The 15,368-nt window shown below is 35.5% G+C and overlaps 3 protein-coding genes across 3 annotated transcripts; 2 read left to right on the plus strand and 1 right to left on the minus strand.

The window, feature by feature from the left end:
• Nucleotides 1–643: 643 nt before the first annotated feature.
• On the plus strand, nucleotides 644–4,044 carry LOC111021496 (putative carboxylesterase 16). Its single transcript, XM_022298487.2, has 2 exons — nucleotides 644–1,887; nucleotides 3,216–4,044. The coding sequence occupies exons 1-2, from the start codon at nucleotides 1,010–1,012 to the stop codon at nucleotides 3,754–3,756; spliced, it is 1,419 nt and encodes a 472-aa protein (XP_022154179.1). The 5' UTR covers nucleotides 644–1,009; the 3' UTR covers nucleotides 3,757–4,044.
• Nucleotides 4,045–4,103: 59 nt separating this feature from the next.
• LOC111021497 (uncharacterized) lies at nucleotides 4,104–7,158 on the minus strand. Its single transcript, XM_022298488.2, has 6 exons — nucleotides 6,805–7,158; nucleotides 6,633–6,712; nucleotides 5,777–5,904; nucleotides 5,643–5,692; nucleotides 4,884–4,958; nucleotides 4,104–4,776 (listed from the first exon to the last, which is right to left on the minus strand). Exons 1-6 carry the CDS (start codon nucleotides 7,035–7,037, stop codon nucleotides 4,230–4,232), a joined length of 1,113 nt encoding a protein of 370 aa, XP_022154180.1. The 5' UTR covers nucleotides 7,038–7,158; the 3' UTR covers nucleotides 4,104–4,229.
• Nucleotides 7,159–9,841: 2,683 nt separating this feature from the next.
• Nucleotides 9,842–13,016, plus strand: LOC111021469 (transcription factor MYB20). The gene is made up of 4 exons (XM_022298450.2): nucleotides 9,842–10,171; nucleotides 10,679–11,523; nucleotides 12,105–12,234; nucleotides 12,325–13,016. Exons 2-4 carry the CDS (start codon nucleotides 11,391–11,393, stop codon nucleotides 12,845–12,847), a joined length of 786 nt encoding a protein of 261 aa, XP_022154142.1. The 5' UTR covers nucleotides 9,842–10,171; nucleotides 10,679–11,390; the 3' UTR covers nucleotides 12,848–13,016.
• The last annotated feature ends 2,352 nt before the right edge of the window (nucleotides 13,017–15,368 follow it).

Here is a 15,368-nt window from a genome sequence, read left to right on the forward strand (position 1 = left end):
CATTTAAGAATTGGCTATATTAATTCACATATACACAATTTTAAAACAACTTTTATATACCATAGAAATCCTTTAATTAGCTACCTTTAAAAATGTAATGGATGAAGTATGATAAATATCATACTGTATTTCACAAAATGTAGTAAATAAAATTTCATGTTAAATTTTTAATAAAAGTAAATGAGATAAAAATAAAAATGAAAATGAAGGGATCAAAATTCGAATGGTCACATTTTAAAAATACAATGAACAAAATCAAAGTTTTAAAAGTACAAAGATGACAATGAACAAAATTTGAAAGTCCATAGATCAAAATAGAAGTTTTATCGGTAGAAGGACCATGATGAAACAAAACCGTACATAGATACCCAAATTTCTTGAAATACAACTCTGAATTTATATCAAAAAGGTTCTCGGTATATGTAGAATTTGTGTTAAATTTTATAAATAAGGATCAAAATGGTTGGGTTTTAAAAGTAGAATTCCAAACAAATGTTATATTCATTTTAAAAATAAAAAACTAAAATGAAGTAAAAGCCAAGAGTAGAAGAAAAAAACGAAAGTGAGAAACCAAAATAATAATATTTAAAGGTTTATATAATTTATTTGTTGATTAGATTTGGAAGGAAAATGAAATAAACTCGGTTCGATTGAGAGGGTATGTTGGTATGCCCATCACGGACCAGAACCAGAAGAGCCTTCTTCTTCTTCTTCTTCTTCTTCTTCTTCTTCCCTCTTCCTCTCTCGAACTCCGACGCCATTGAAGCGTTTCAGAGAGATCTCGAGGGCGTTTTCCGGTTTCAAAGACCCCAATTCACTCGATCTATTGGCGGAGAGGTATTCCAATTTGCGACCAAATCCATATTTATCATCCATGAATTTGTCTCTTTCGTCTCCTTCCCATACGCCTCTGCTATTTCTGGTCTTTGCAAATTAGAATTCTGCGACCCAGAGAAGAGAAGAGAGAAGAGAAGAGAAGGGAAGAGGGGGGAACAGAAGAACCACAGAAATGCCAAGCGTGGCTGTCAAGCTCTACAGCGTCTTCTTCAAGTTTCTCTTGAAGCACCGTTTGCAGAATCTGATCCAAGCTCCACTTGACGAATCCAGCCCTTTTGGAGTCACGTCTCGATCCGATGAAACCATTGCTTCCGCTAATCCTTTGTTTAACGACGGTGTTGCTACCAAGGATATACACATCGATCCGTTTACGTCTCTGAGCATTCGGATCTTCCTCCCCGAATCTGCTCTTACTCCGCCCGAACCCGATTCCAAATCCTCCCTCAGATCCTCCAAGCCTAAACCTAGACGCCCCAATCAAGATGCCCACCCTGATGTTGTTAATCAGAATCTGAGTAATTTGCAGCAATATCCTTCGCGGCGGAACAGCTATGGCCCTTCTGGGAATTCTCGGGAGGAGCCGCGGGCGAATAGAAACGGGGGTTACAGTAATGAAATGGAGGGGTTGAATTTAATTTCGGGCCCTGCCGCCGGTGGCGTTTACAGAGGCTATGCGCCGCTGACGGAGAATTGTCGGAGGTTGCCGCTAATGCTGCAGTTTCACGGTGGGGGCTGGGTTAGTGGGAGCAATGATTCGGCTGCGAATGATTTCTTTTGCCGGAGGATTGCGAAATTGTGCGACGTTATTGTGGTGGCTGTTGGGTACCGGCTTGCACCGGAGAATCGGTTTCCTGCCGCGTTTGAAGATGGATTGAAGGTGTTGAATTGGCTGGGGAAGCAGGCGAATTTGGCCGAGTGCAGCAAGTCTATGGGTAATACCAAAGGCAATGGCAACGAGTTTAAGAAGTCGGATGGTCATCGGCATATTGTTGACACATTTGGGGCGTCAATGGTAGAGCCTTGGTTGGCAGCCCATGGAGACCCAACAAGGTATTCATTTTGATATAACCATCTTGCTTAGTACATTTTTCTTGAATCGTATGGCTTGATATAGTGGTGATATTGCATAGATTTTCTCTGCCTCTTGTGTGCAAATGAATCTGGATAGTTTTTGTTTTCTATTTCTATGAAAATGAGTCTTTGTATCTGGATGTTTGGTTCCCCTGAATTTGGGTTAGAAGCAAGGAATGAGAACTTCAAAGGCCTATGATCCGATCTGCACAATGGTTTGATCTTATAGGGAAACCCCAAAGATGTAAATGTAGTTTGAGAAACTAGTCCAAGTCCAAAGTTAATGATTTTGTGTTATATGACTTTTTGAAAGATATGGAGATAAAGATTGAATGCAACACCTTAGAGCTGTTTGGATTTAGGTTGTCAATGTCATGTTGAAGTGTATAGTTTTATCAAGGATAAAGCCTCTAGCGTAAAATAGAAGTATGTTATGTACAAATGGATTTATTTTACAATCATTAATTAGCGGTCCATATTACGGGATGTAGACGTAGTTTGAAATTGATTGAAGTGGTTTATCTTGAGCTATGTAGTTTGTTGCTAGCTTTCTAGAAGTTAAAGCATTGGAGTAGTCTTAGTCAGCATCACAATGCAAGATTATGCTTTTATTTACATGACATTCTAGTATTTTTAGTTCTTTGTTACTAAATTTATCTTTAATCTTTTGACTTTCATGATCTTTCGATCATTTTAGTTCTGTTACTAAATTGATCTTTAATCTTTCAACTTTCGATTGTTAATCTTTCTAATCAAATTATGTTAGTGGTAGATTTATTTGGTGGCTGGTAAAATTGAACTTACGTATTTAAACAGTTAGTTCTTTGTTCTGAGCTGTCCTAGTAGAATGGTTAAGCAATTGGAATAGATTTATTCAACTTTTTCTTCATATGCTGAAATTGTTGTGCCTTGGCTGAAGGGATATCTCTTTGAGAATTGAGATTTGATATGAACCAATTGTTGGCAGTGCTAGTTAAATGGCAAGTATCTCGTCTCGTTTACAGATTTCTGAAAATCATTTACACTGTCACCTTCTGAAAATGTTCATAGAGAATTGGAGATGGATCTGGAGGGGGAGGTGTGGGCTATGGCCAAGTTCCATGCCTCTCTTTGGCTGTCGATATCTAAGGATATATATTCTTTTTAACTACCCTTTATCTTTCATTCGTCTTTTTGTATAAGCCCTGGGTTTTCTTTTCTGTTTTGTTCATTTGTATTCATTTAGATAAAAGCTTGGTTTTCACATTAAAAGAGATCCTTGTGAGTCATGCAAGAAACTTGACATGGTTTATTTTTGTTTTGACCAGATGTGTTCTTCTTGGGGTTAGCTGTGGAGCAAATGTTGCAGACTATGTGGCTCGAAAGGCTGTGGAGGCCGGTAAACTCCTCGACCCTGTCAAGGTAGTCGCACAGGTTCTCCTGTACCCGTTCTTTGTCGGGAGTGTCCCCACGCATTCTGAATTGAAGTTGGCAAATTCATATTTTTACGACAAAGCTATGTGCCTTCTTGCTTGGAAACTATTCCTACCGGAGGAAGAGTTTAGTCTTGATCATCCAGCTGCGAACCCCCTTGTTTTGGGCAGAGAAGGCCCTCCTTTAAAGCTCATGCCACCAACACTGACAGTGGTGGCTGAACTTGACTGGATGCGAGACCGAGCCATAGCTTACTCTGAAGAACTTCGAAAGGTAAATGTCGATGCACCTGTTCTCGACTACAAAGATGCAGTACACGAGTTCGCAACCCTCGACATTCTTCTCAAGACGCCTCAAGCCCAAGCCTGTGCAGAGGACATTGCCATCTGGGTCAAAAAATATATTTCACTACGAGGCCATGAGTTCTCTTATTGATTATCATCATGTGTATTCCAAAGAAGCCAGGGCATACCCGAGTTGAGGTAGTGTCACGGTGGAAAGATCATGTTTCGTGTACGTAGAATGAGGGAGTATAACATTTTTTCCTAGGCTGTTGTTATAAATCAAGTTTTGTTGCTCCTTCCATTTTGAGCTTTTGTAAGATAGAGAACTTACCTGAGATTAGGAGCCCCCAAAGGATATCATTGGTCTTGTAATGTAAAATGCTTCGAATTCTCTATCGAAAGCGAATGCTGAGATTGGACATTTTTCTTTCCATTTTTACCCCCGAGTGTACAACTTTCCCAGTCATGAAGTTCCTCTCTTTCTCTCTCATTCCCTAGTTTGTTGCAAAAAATACTTGTTAAACTAAAATTCAAGAACAACCCGTATAAGTTGGAGAGTTAGATAGTTGTCCTATGAGATTAGTCGAGGTAATATAAAGACACTCACAGACTCCAGATACAAAACTACAAATCCAAGCGATCATTAACACGAGAGTTAACGGCTGCCCGAGAAGCCATTGCTCTGAGATTAGCCCTAGCTAAGGACAGAGAGCTTGTGGTTTGCACTTGACTGTCTCTGAAAGCCTCCATAAACTCTTCCCTCTGTAACCTTAGAGCTAAAGCAGCATCCTGATCTTGGTCAGGTGCAGCTCTCAGTAGACTACTGCTCACATCCGCATCTCGAGTCGGCATTCTCACCGGTCGAATACTTCGACGCTGTACCCTGGATTGAACTCTGCTTTCAGCATTCGAAGATGCTGCTCGCTGCGTCATCCTACTGACCAATTCCTCCCCTCTTCTTCTTGAGCTACCGTGTCGACTCGACGTACCGGTACCAGTTGTGCGTGTATTGTGGTTCTGAAAACTACTATAGAAGGCCTTTTCTGGGTTTTGAACTTTTTCCTGACTCCTACTACACTCTTTTGCTTGCTTCCTTGCTTCAACCTCCTTGGGAAAAAGAAGTTGTATGGTGTTCCAAAGAACTGTGTTAACAGTGCAAGATCTTCCATTGCTGCAAATTCAAGTTCAACAAGAGATTTAAAAAAATATGAACTAATGAGTGAAAATGAAATGATCCAACTGATTTTATTGAGAAAACTTTGGAGTTGTAAGTTCAACCTTATTAGCTGTCTGCATTTGGGGCACTTTTTTCCACATTTGTCAGCTGCAGATCTTAGACATTTCTTGCAGAAACTATATACAACAACAAGCAGACAAGAAAACTTAGAAATGGTACAAATATCACAACTTGAATCAACAAAAGTTCACAGAAATTTCCAGTTTGTTGCTAAAACTAATGCATAATAGAAAAGAATTGAGGTGTTCATTTTCAGCCATAAATAGGGCCGAGAATTCCCGTTTAGGCTCCCTCTGGATACGGTATTGATGACATTCTATTTCCGTCCCCGTCTCACCGTTTATATATATAATTTTATTGGACTAAAATGAAATATTATATTATTTTTATTATGTGGTTTAAGAAGGATTCTTTTCGTGGAATCCCCGCAAAATATAGTTGGGATTTTCTTGAGGATGGGCATTGTAACGGGCCCGTATCCGTCCTGCCCGTGAATGTTCCTAAGCAGATCCCATCGTCATTATTAAACTATCGTGTTTCTTTATTTGATCTCTAAACGTTGAACAACCCGAACACAGCTAACTAGTTAAGACATATATTTCCGAGTTCAAAATCTCCCCTTCTGCATATCGTTGTACTAACAAAAATTTCAAATATCTTAATCTAGCTCATAACTTTAGCATATTTCTTTTTTGCAGATGCAAGGAAAAATATGGATCTCAGCATATTTGACTAGGAATTAAAAGGTCGAAAATAAGATTTGAACTTAAGAACAACGGTGAGTCGGGTTTCGGGTTTACCTGTGTCCACAAGGAGTGGTACTAGGTTCAAAGCAAATTTCCAAGCAAATCTGTGAAAAAGAATTCAAAAGACAATGAGAAATAAGAGAGGTACTATCAAAGCTCAAACTTGAAGAGTTAGAATATCCTCTTACTGCACAAGAAAGCTCTTCTCTGAGCTTATCCATGCAAGGCAGAGCCGAAGGAGAGGAAGAAGAAGCACCACCACCATTTTTCTTTGCTTCACCCACTGCATTTTCTGGCCTTTCTTTTGGAGGATCATCTATTCATATCATTACCGAAACGAATTACTTCCTTTCGATTTGAACGATCCGTATTAGTTCATGTATTTTAAAAAGTTTCTAATAAGTCAGTTAAATTATTGGATTTGTGCCTACTAATCTCTATAATTGACAATCGGTTTACCATTTGGGTCATCAAAAGGCTCCATGAATACCAAAAAGGGTCTAAAATCAGCCCGTCACGATATTTTAAAGTAATATAGTTGATGAGACAAAAGCATAAGTTGATGGAGTTTATGGTCGACACATCAAATTGAAAGTTTAGAGTTTATTTTTTTGTTTAGAAAAGATTTTCAATTTGAGTAATATATTTAGAAACATTGAAATGAAGTTTATTTATTCACGTTTCTAACTATTTATCAATAAATATTACAAAAAATAAATGTAACATAAAAATTTTAAATATTTAATTTAAATAAATTAATTTTCATATAAAAAATTTACTTCCAAAACCAAGAAATTGTTACCATTTTATTTTTTTATTTTTTGGAATAAAAAAGAGTGAATGAGAATCAAACACAATTCAAAAAACACGAAACCAACGACGTTATCAACGAGCTCTAAATTTTTAAGAAAGTTCTAAGTAGTGGTTAAAAAATTTCAGCCTTTGAAGAGTAAAAAAACAGGATCTGACCAAAATTATACCGAACAGGGGATTGAGAGGAGGGGAAAATGGAAATTATCAGAGCACTGGAGGCGAAATTCATACCTTTAACCGCTGATTCTTCATCGTCGAGGTCAAGAACCGCCACCGGAATCGAAATCAGGCTCGTCGATGTTCTTCGTTTCCTGCGATGAACAAGAAATCAGGCTTTAAGATCCTCACAGATCTTCGTTTTCTCATCCAAAAAACAACAGATCGAAAATTAATCTACATCTACCTTCTCGAACCAGACGGCGGGCTCTTGCTCTGCAGAACGCACCGTTTATTGTGCCGGAGCTCTCTCTCCGGCGTGTCGTCGACGACGAGGCTCGCGATTAGGAGCGCCTCCTCGTCCCATCCGGCCATGGCGGCCGCCGATTTGAATCTAGGGCTAAAAAAAATCTGCGACTCATTTCCAATTTCGAGCGGTTTCGATTCGATCGGCTGGCGTTCTGATCCTTCCGGCAACATTTCAGATCGGATTCGAATCGGGGAAGAAGATCATCAACGGGAAACTGAACAGATTTGGAAGAACTCAGAGGGAGAATCTGGAGAAAGAGATGAGTTCGAAGCGATAACCTTAGCAACGGTCGATTTTTTTCTTTTGTATTTGAATGTTATTCGGTCACCATCTTCAACGGCTACATTTCCGGGCTAATTAATTATTAGGGTAAAAAGTTTTGTTTCAACCTAAATTTTAAATTAAGTAAAATATATTTTTATCCATGAGTTTTAAAATAAGTTTTTATTGGGTCCTTAAATTTAAAAAATTGATAGTTAAGTTTTTGACTTTTAGAAAATAATTCTAAAATGTCTCAAGACTGACATACGTAAACTAAAAATAATAAATATTGTCATATCATCTAAAAATTGTTAATTAATGAAAGGTTAGTATTTTGTTAGTGTCACTAAAGGTTAACTCAAAAGCTTTTTATAACTATTTTATAAAGGTCGATGACCAAACTGTCAATTTTTGAAACTTAAAGAAAAGATAGAAACCTATTTAAAAGTGTATTACCCACTTTGAAGTTTAATCAAATTCAACCCTAAACTTAAAGTTTACGATTAAATTTTCACTAATTAGCCCAATAATTTTCAAAAAAAAAAGAAGTAAAAAACTCAAAGACTCACGAATTAAATGAATATTAAACTAATTAAGTTTGATTAATAAAAAAATAGACTATTAAATAATTCTAAATCTTACAAATTTAGAACTCGGTTTATGTTTGAATCTTATATTTTTTTTTAACTTAAATCTTATCAATTTAGTATCAAATATATGTCTTAAGGATTTATTTGACATATTCTTTTCCAACGAAATTTCAAACGAAAATTTAGCAAATGGAAAATTTGCAATACATTTTAAAGTTTAGGATGAAGATGGCAGCGGCACCTATCAAACAAAGTGTAAAGTGTAAGGTACGGTTGGATGAGAGTGTGATTTAGGGGAAAATTCAAACTTTATCCCTTGAACATAGGAAGGTAAGTTAAATTTTACCATAAATTTCAATCTTATTGAATTGAATATTAAACTTGAATAAATATCACACTTTTTCTCCTAAACTTAAAAAAGAAGTGTTATAATTCTTCTCTTCCTTTCGACTTTTGTTTGAATAATATTTAAAAGAAGAACTCTCACGTGTGTTTAACGAAGTTACAGAACAAATGTTTAATAAGAAATTGACGAGACTTCAAAGGAAAAATGAAACTAAAGCTGGATATTTGTTGAAAGTTGTGAATTCTAGTTTAATGGTAAGTTTCATTTGTGAATTGGTTTGTTAGAGTTGACTATATGGGTGAATATTGAAAAGATTTTATGTAATTTTTTTTTGTCTTTTTTTTAAGTTAGTAGGCAAAGGTAGGAAAGCTAAACAAGGGAAAATTGCAACAAATTCATATAAAATTTAATTTAATATATGTTATAGGAAGGAAAATGACAAACAAACCAACCAAGGGAACAGAAGAGAGTCGACGAGATGGTCGGCCAAACCGAGACGGGCTGAGCCGTCGAGTCGACCCAAACTGCCGAGCCGAGTTGAGCTCGGCCGGCATCCTCCCTCTTCTGTTGTCCATGATGCCTTGGGCCTTACGACAATTATCTAGGCTCACCTAGAAGGCTTTAGAACTCTTCAAACTATTCTAAATAGGCTATGCAGCCTAACCCTAATCTAAGTCGAATTCGACCATTGAATTCTATGACTCTACTGCTCCCCCTGCTAATTTAGTCATTGGAGCCCGTGTGACAAGTGTTACACCGGTCTAGTCTTGTTCGGTTTTGTAGGTCTTCGAATCCCTGATAATCAAGCTTGGTGCGAATCCTAAAAGGAACTGGGAGAGCATAATGCGTGCATTATGTATATATATATTTTTATCAGAGAATTTTATCTCACATGAAGAAACTTATCCCAAATGGTTTTGGAAGGACTCTTCCATATATCAAGCAAAAGCATGGCTATTTCCAAAGCTTTCTTTAATTAGTTAGGACAAAATTCCAAGTAAGATAAAAATAAAATTAAGTGGTAGACACGTTGATCACATGATACAAAATAACCATTTCATTTAGTTTTTTTTTTAAATATCTTTATAAATATACTTGTTACGTATATAAGATATTTTAATTTAAGATAATCTATGTGGACGTGATTCAATTATGAAACTTAAAACCCTCAAATATAATTTTAATAACTCGACTAGAAGAAACAAATTATCTAAAAACTCAAGGCTAAAGTTACAAACCAGAAACTCTAGATCATAGCTTGTAACCCAACTACACGAGAGGTTGAGTGTAGCAACCTTGTATCCCAACACTCAAAAGATATTTGACTACGCATGAGCGACTCGATGAGGTTCATATCTATTAGGTCGACACCATCTTTTATGCTCGCCAATGCCGAGCTATCCAATAAGCTATCATGTCAATGTAGTCTATAAAATGCTTAAGCAAGTCATAGTCAACTATGATAGCACAACACCATAACCAGCCACCAACAATCACATATTTTTTCTATATATAAGGAGAGTACTAAAATTCAATAGACTTGAACTAACTTGTGTGTCGGAGCGGAAAGACATCACCCACTGGTATCCCAATTAACTAATGTTGAACGAGAAACACAATAAGCTAGTTGGTTAGTCGGACCACCAAAACTAAATCATTTTATACAAAACAATTATTTAAATATATATTTACTGAATCCCCATTAAAGCAAAAACCATTTTAAAAGCAATTATTAACCAAACCCTAATGTTAAGTACTCCAAAAAGTGATGCAGAGCATTTCTATGATGTTCTTCATCAAAGAGATGGTGAAAATGTGATCTCTCTCCTGAGTTTCCCTCTCTACGCCCTCTGTTCTTCTCTCTGGAAGATGTCATTCTTAGTATATTTCCCTTTCTCTCTCCCTTCCCCTTCAGATAGAGAGAGAGAGAGAGAGAGAGAGAAAATGGGTTCTAAGATAGAGAGAGAGAGGGCAGAGTTGCCTTCCATTTTCAGAAACCATAATGGATGTTGAAGAATGTGCAAAGAAATTGGATTGCCAAAAGGGATTTGCTCTCAGAATCATTCCATCTCTAGGGACCCCTCTTGTCTGCTGCTGATTGCAAATGGTGATTCCTTCTCTGTGCCCTCCTTTCATTTCCCCTTCTTTTTTTTTTTTTTTTTTGTTTCTCTCTTCTATGCAATTTTAACTTCATTATTACCCCACTGGTAAAAAAACCCTTGTGAATTCATGTGTTTTTGAAGTCAATTTTCCTACTGGGAAGATGAATTTTACATTGGAACTCTGATGAACTTTTACTTACGAGATGAACTGTAAAAAACCCAAGTGAATTCTAGTGTTGTCTTTGCTCAAAATTGCATTAGTAATCAAATTTTTATCTGGGAAAGATGAAGTTTCCTAGAAAATATTTGCTTGGAAATTGAGGAACTTTTGCTTACATAGTGAATGAGGAAAAACCCAAGTGAATTCCAGTGTTCTCTTTGCTAAAAATTGCATCAATAATCAAAATTTTTCTTGGAAAGATGCTTGGAAATCTGACAAACTTCTGCATATAATGGATTAGTCACATTCCCAAAAGTGAATTCTGAGTTCCTTTTTTCTTTTTTTTTTGCAGGAAAGATGAAATTTTCTTGAAACTTCATGAAAAAGAAATCTAAGAACTTTTGCACATACAATGAATGGCAAAAAACCCAAGTGAATTCATGTATTTCTTCCTCAAAATTTACATCAGTAACCCAAATTTTCTCTTGAAAAGATGAATTTCCAGGAAATAAAATCTTATACCCAGAAGTAAATTCAACAGTTTTTTGCCCCAAATTGCACAAGTAATCAAATTTCTCATTGGAAAGATGAATTTCCCAAGAAAAATCAAAACTCTAGCCTAGTGGCAATCTGATTCGAGTCTTGTAAAGATAAAAATTTTGCCCTTTTGCATATAATAGTTAAAATTAAAGCCACTTAGGAGTTGTCTTCCAAAGACAAAAGTGGCCAGCCTTGAAGGGGAGGAAGGGAATCTTCTCAACATATCTGTTTTTGGATTGCTTCTTTAAACTAATATTAGAATAAGAGAAGTTTTTGGGGTTTGGCAATTCAATAATCACACTGCTCCATGCCTTTCTTTTCTTTTCTTTTCTTTTCTTTGGACTTGAATGCTTTTTCCATTTCAATCATTTATCACCCTTTTACACAACATCCTTCCTTTTTTTTATATGTTTCAATGAACTGGCACCATCTTTGCCAAAGTTCTTCAGCTCCTTTTTAAGCCTTCAGTTCCATGGGGTTAAACTCATGCAAACTATTGCACTGGTTCCCCCCGAGAACGAGACATGGGACGACAGCCCTGCTGTGACAAGGTTGGATTGAAACGAGGGCCATGGACCGTTGAGGAAGATCACAAGCTCATGAACTTCATCCTCAACAATGGGATCCATTGTTGGAGATTGGTGCCTAAACTTGCAGGTATTTTTTTTCCTTTGCTATTGCTAACCAACTCTAATTGAAATTGTTTCTAAGTCCCAAGTCTGTTTGGTAGCTTAGTTTTGCTGAACGAGTTTTGAAAATTGTTTTCAAGAAGTGTGATTGAGCGACTTTTGAATGTTGAACCGATCGTGACAGTTTGGATCATTTTATAAGGAGAAACGCGTCTCCTGTCCATTAGTCTAAAAAAAAAAAGCATATAACCAAACATGTTTAGAAAGCCTACCTTAGAGACAGTTTATAGAACTTTCTACTTTTGTTTTCGAAAATGATTTTAAGAACTATGATTGCATAGCTCGTAAAAGTTAAAGGTTAATTACACGCTTGAAATCACTGTTCTCAAGCTGGCTTGTGTTCTGAGAAGGGAGAACAACTTAAAATATTCTAAGAAAAAAGTCTTCCATGAAAGCAACTAGCAAGCTAAAAGGACAACTTTTAGAAAACGAACTCCCGGATATTCAAAATCTTGCTCTAGAAGGAAAATAGTTGTTATTAAAAACAGTTCCCGAACAACTGTAGACTTTTTACTAGCATTTGCTTTTCTTCCCTTCACCGTGACGAAGGTTTGCTAAGATGCGGGAAGAGTTGCAGACTAAGATGGATAAATTACCTAAGGCCTGATCTCAAGAGAGGTGCTTTTACAGAAATGGAAGAGAATCAAATCATTCACCTTCATTCCCTTCTTGGCAACAGGTAATGAAATGAAAAAAAAAAAAAAAGCTTCATTTTTGGCTCATTTTTCTGACCAAATTTGATCACATGGTTTTCTTCCAACTCTTACAGGTGGTCAAAAATCGCAGCGCATTTTCCGGGTCGTACCGATAATGAAATCAAGAACCATTGGAACACTAGAATCAAGAAGAGATTGAAGCAACTTGGTTTGGATCCTTTGACACACAAAAAACTCACTGACAAAACAGATCATAGAGTGAAAGAAAAGTTGTTTATTGCATCAAATCCATTAAGAAAACAAGAGGCAATGCCAAATTTTGATTTTGAGACAAAGGAAAAGAACCCATTTGCAGCCCATATGATGTCAGATGGTTCAAGTAATCTGGCGTGCAAAGGCTTTGGGTACGGGAAGTGGACGGACCAATTAGAAAACGACATGTCGTTTTCTTTCGAATATTGTTCTTCATCGAGTGAATCTCTCTCAATCATCAAAGAAAACTCTCTGCACTTTGATGGTTTGGATTCACTTCCTTCATGGGATGATGGAGTTCCCAAGTTCAATCAGCTCGAGGAGGACGACGTTTACTCGCTCGGGAATGGCAATGGCTACTACATCAATACTTTCTCTCGCTAAGCTCTCTCTATCTGAAGCCTACATTTGTTCCACATTGTGAACTTGGGATCAGTTTTTTATCACTGTAATTACTTCTTTCACTTTCATTCTCAATAATCACATGTTTGTCAAAATAGCATATAAAGCTTGATATGTGGGAAAATTTCCATTTTTTTAGTGAATTTTCATATTTTCTTTTTATAAAGATAATTGGGGTGGATTTTTTTATAATAATTATTTTTAATTTAGTAAAAAGTGTTTGATAAGCACTTGTACTTTTGTAGTGTTGTCTACTCATAGACAACTACAAACCCCTTAAAAGGACCCAAACAAATTTAGCTTCATGGTTCAACTTTCAACTGCCTCTTTCTGCTTACTGCCATTTGAAAGATTGACAACTAAGATTTGAAAAATTGACAACTAAGATAGATTGACAACTAAGATTTGAAAAATTGACAACTAAGATTTGAGTTATGCGTAGGTTTGACAAATCATCTAACTAATGAGTTAAAAAAATTAATGCAAACTGTAAACCATCCCACTACGATTAAACAATCTTCTAAATTTTATCTAATAAAGTGTTACATCAACGTATTAACCCGTAATTAAACTGAAGAAACATAACTGAAACTTTCTCACATGAGTGTTGTCTAAGTAGGTAATTAAAATATAATTGAAAGAGAAAATATATGTATTGATTACATAAAAGCAAAGTTTTAAATGTTCATGTCGATATCTTAATTTTATAGAAATGTTGATAAAATATGTTCATGAATAACCGATTATCTTTTATAAAACCTCATGATTTTATACATCATGGGTGAAAGTAACTTGAATATTACTTCATAAAAGCGTCTCTCTTTTGTGAGGGGTCAAAAAGCAAAAACGAGCCAACACGAGTATAATTCAGTAATTGACATGTATTCCTTTTTTCGAGGTCGGAGGTCCGATCTCCATATATCTAAATTGTTGTATAAAAAAAAAAGTAAAGAAAGATGAGGGGGCAAAATGCAAAGTGATGGAATAGCTTTGTCCGGTGAGAATATAAACTTTGCTTCATCTAATCATTCCACATCAGCTTTAATTATTCAACCTTTTTCTCTTTTACATTTGCAAAAATATTATTTAAATAAAACATAATAGAGCCTAAGCTGCCAACTTTTTTTTCCATTTGTTATTATTATATTATATAATCTATTGGAAATTGGATACAATGTGTAAAATAAAGCAATGCCCACTTCCAAAAGTTGAAATTGTCCTCTATCATTGACCCACCAATTTAATTCAATGAATTAGAGGGTGTTTTAGAACTTTTATTTATTTGTTTGTTTATATGAAAGGGCTTTATATAAGGTTTTAAACGTGTCTCAATTTTATTATGGAAATGTCGATAAAATATTGGTGACGAGGAATTTTTTTGGAAATTTTATAAAAATAAAAATTTATAAAAATTATTTAAATTAACGTGTAAGCATTTTATACTTTTTAAGTATGTTTAAAATTCCGATTATTAATATTATGCATACATTAATGATATTTTGTTGAATTTTCTAATACTTCATCGATTTTTTTATGGAAATATCGATCAACTCCATATGTCTAACCTATGAGCATATGAAAATGTAAAAGTGATTTAAAACAAATTAATCAATATTTTGTCCAAAAATATTTTGAAGTGGCAAATGTAATTAAAAATATTTAAAAGGCGAAACTTTAAGGTTAAATTTGATCTGCCTAATTAAGATTTAGTGATCAGTTTTAACATTTTAAATATTCAACCTCATTAAACTGAACCATAAATTTGAATGAGAAGTGAAACTAATATATCATTAAAACATAATTAGAAATTATCCATAACAACTCACACAAAATTCAACATACTCAAAATGAAGTAATATATATATATATATATGAACTCAACTATAAAAATCCAACTTCCAAACCACAAGAATGTTCATAGTTTAGTCATGAAATCCCTACCACAAGAATGTTGATCAATGACAATTGAGTGAGTTAAAGTGGATAGAGAATGAGTTTTTACACTTTTAGAAATATCATTATTTCAAGAAAGTAACGATTCAATCCATGAATTTTCATATGTAACGATATAGTTTCTAAAGTTTAAAAGTTGTATAGTAATTTAATCACTAAATTTTAGTAGGTAATAATTAAGTTTTTTTATAGTGTAAATAGTTACCTACTCACATTTATGGACTATGAAATTACACCACCAAATGTGTTCTTTAATCTTAAGAAAATTAGGGGGACATGAGTATAATTCGATTGGTTAAGACATTACTTACCACTCCAAAGGTCGGAGATTCAATTCTCTGTTTGAAGTAGGGGTGTTCATTTTCTTGCGAGACTCATCCCAAATGAGGTGAAGAACCCCTATTTAGACTTTCGCAGGGTAGGAATTGGACACATTTTGACCTCGTCCCTAACCCGTCCTGCCCCTTTAAAAAAACCATAATCCAATTGGACTAAGTGGGAAGATTCTTCGGAAGTGGTCATTAGGGAGGGGAATAGATTTCGGAATAGG

Source organism: Momordica charantia (genome assembly GCF_013281855.1).
Source record: "Momordica charantia cultivar OHB3-1 chromosome 8 unlocalized genomic scaffold, Mcharantia_2.0 BLBB01000008.1, whole genome shotgun sequence".
Taxonomy (NCBI): Eukaryota; Viridiplantae; Streptophyta; class Magnoliopsida; order Cucurbitales; family Cucurbitaceae; genus Momordica; species Momordica charantia.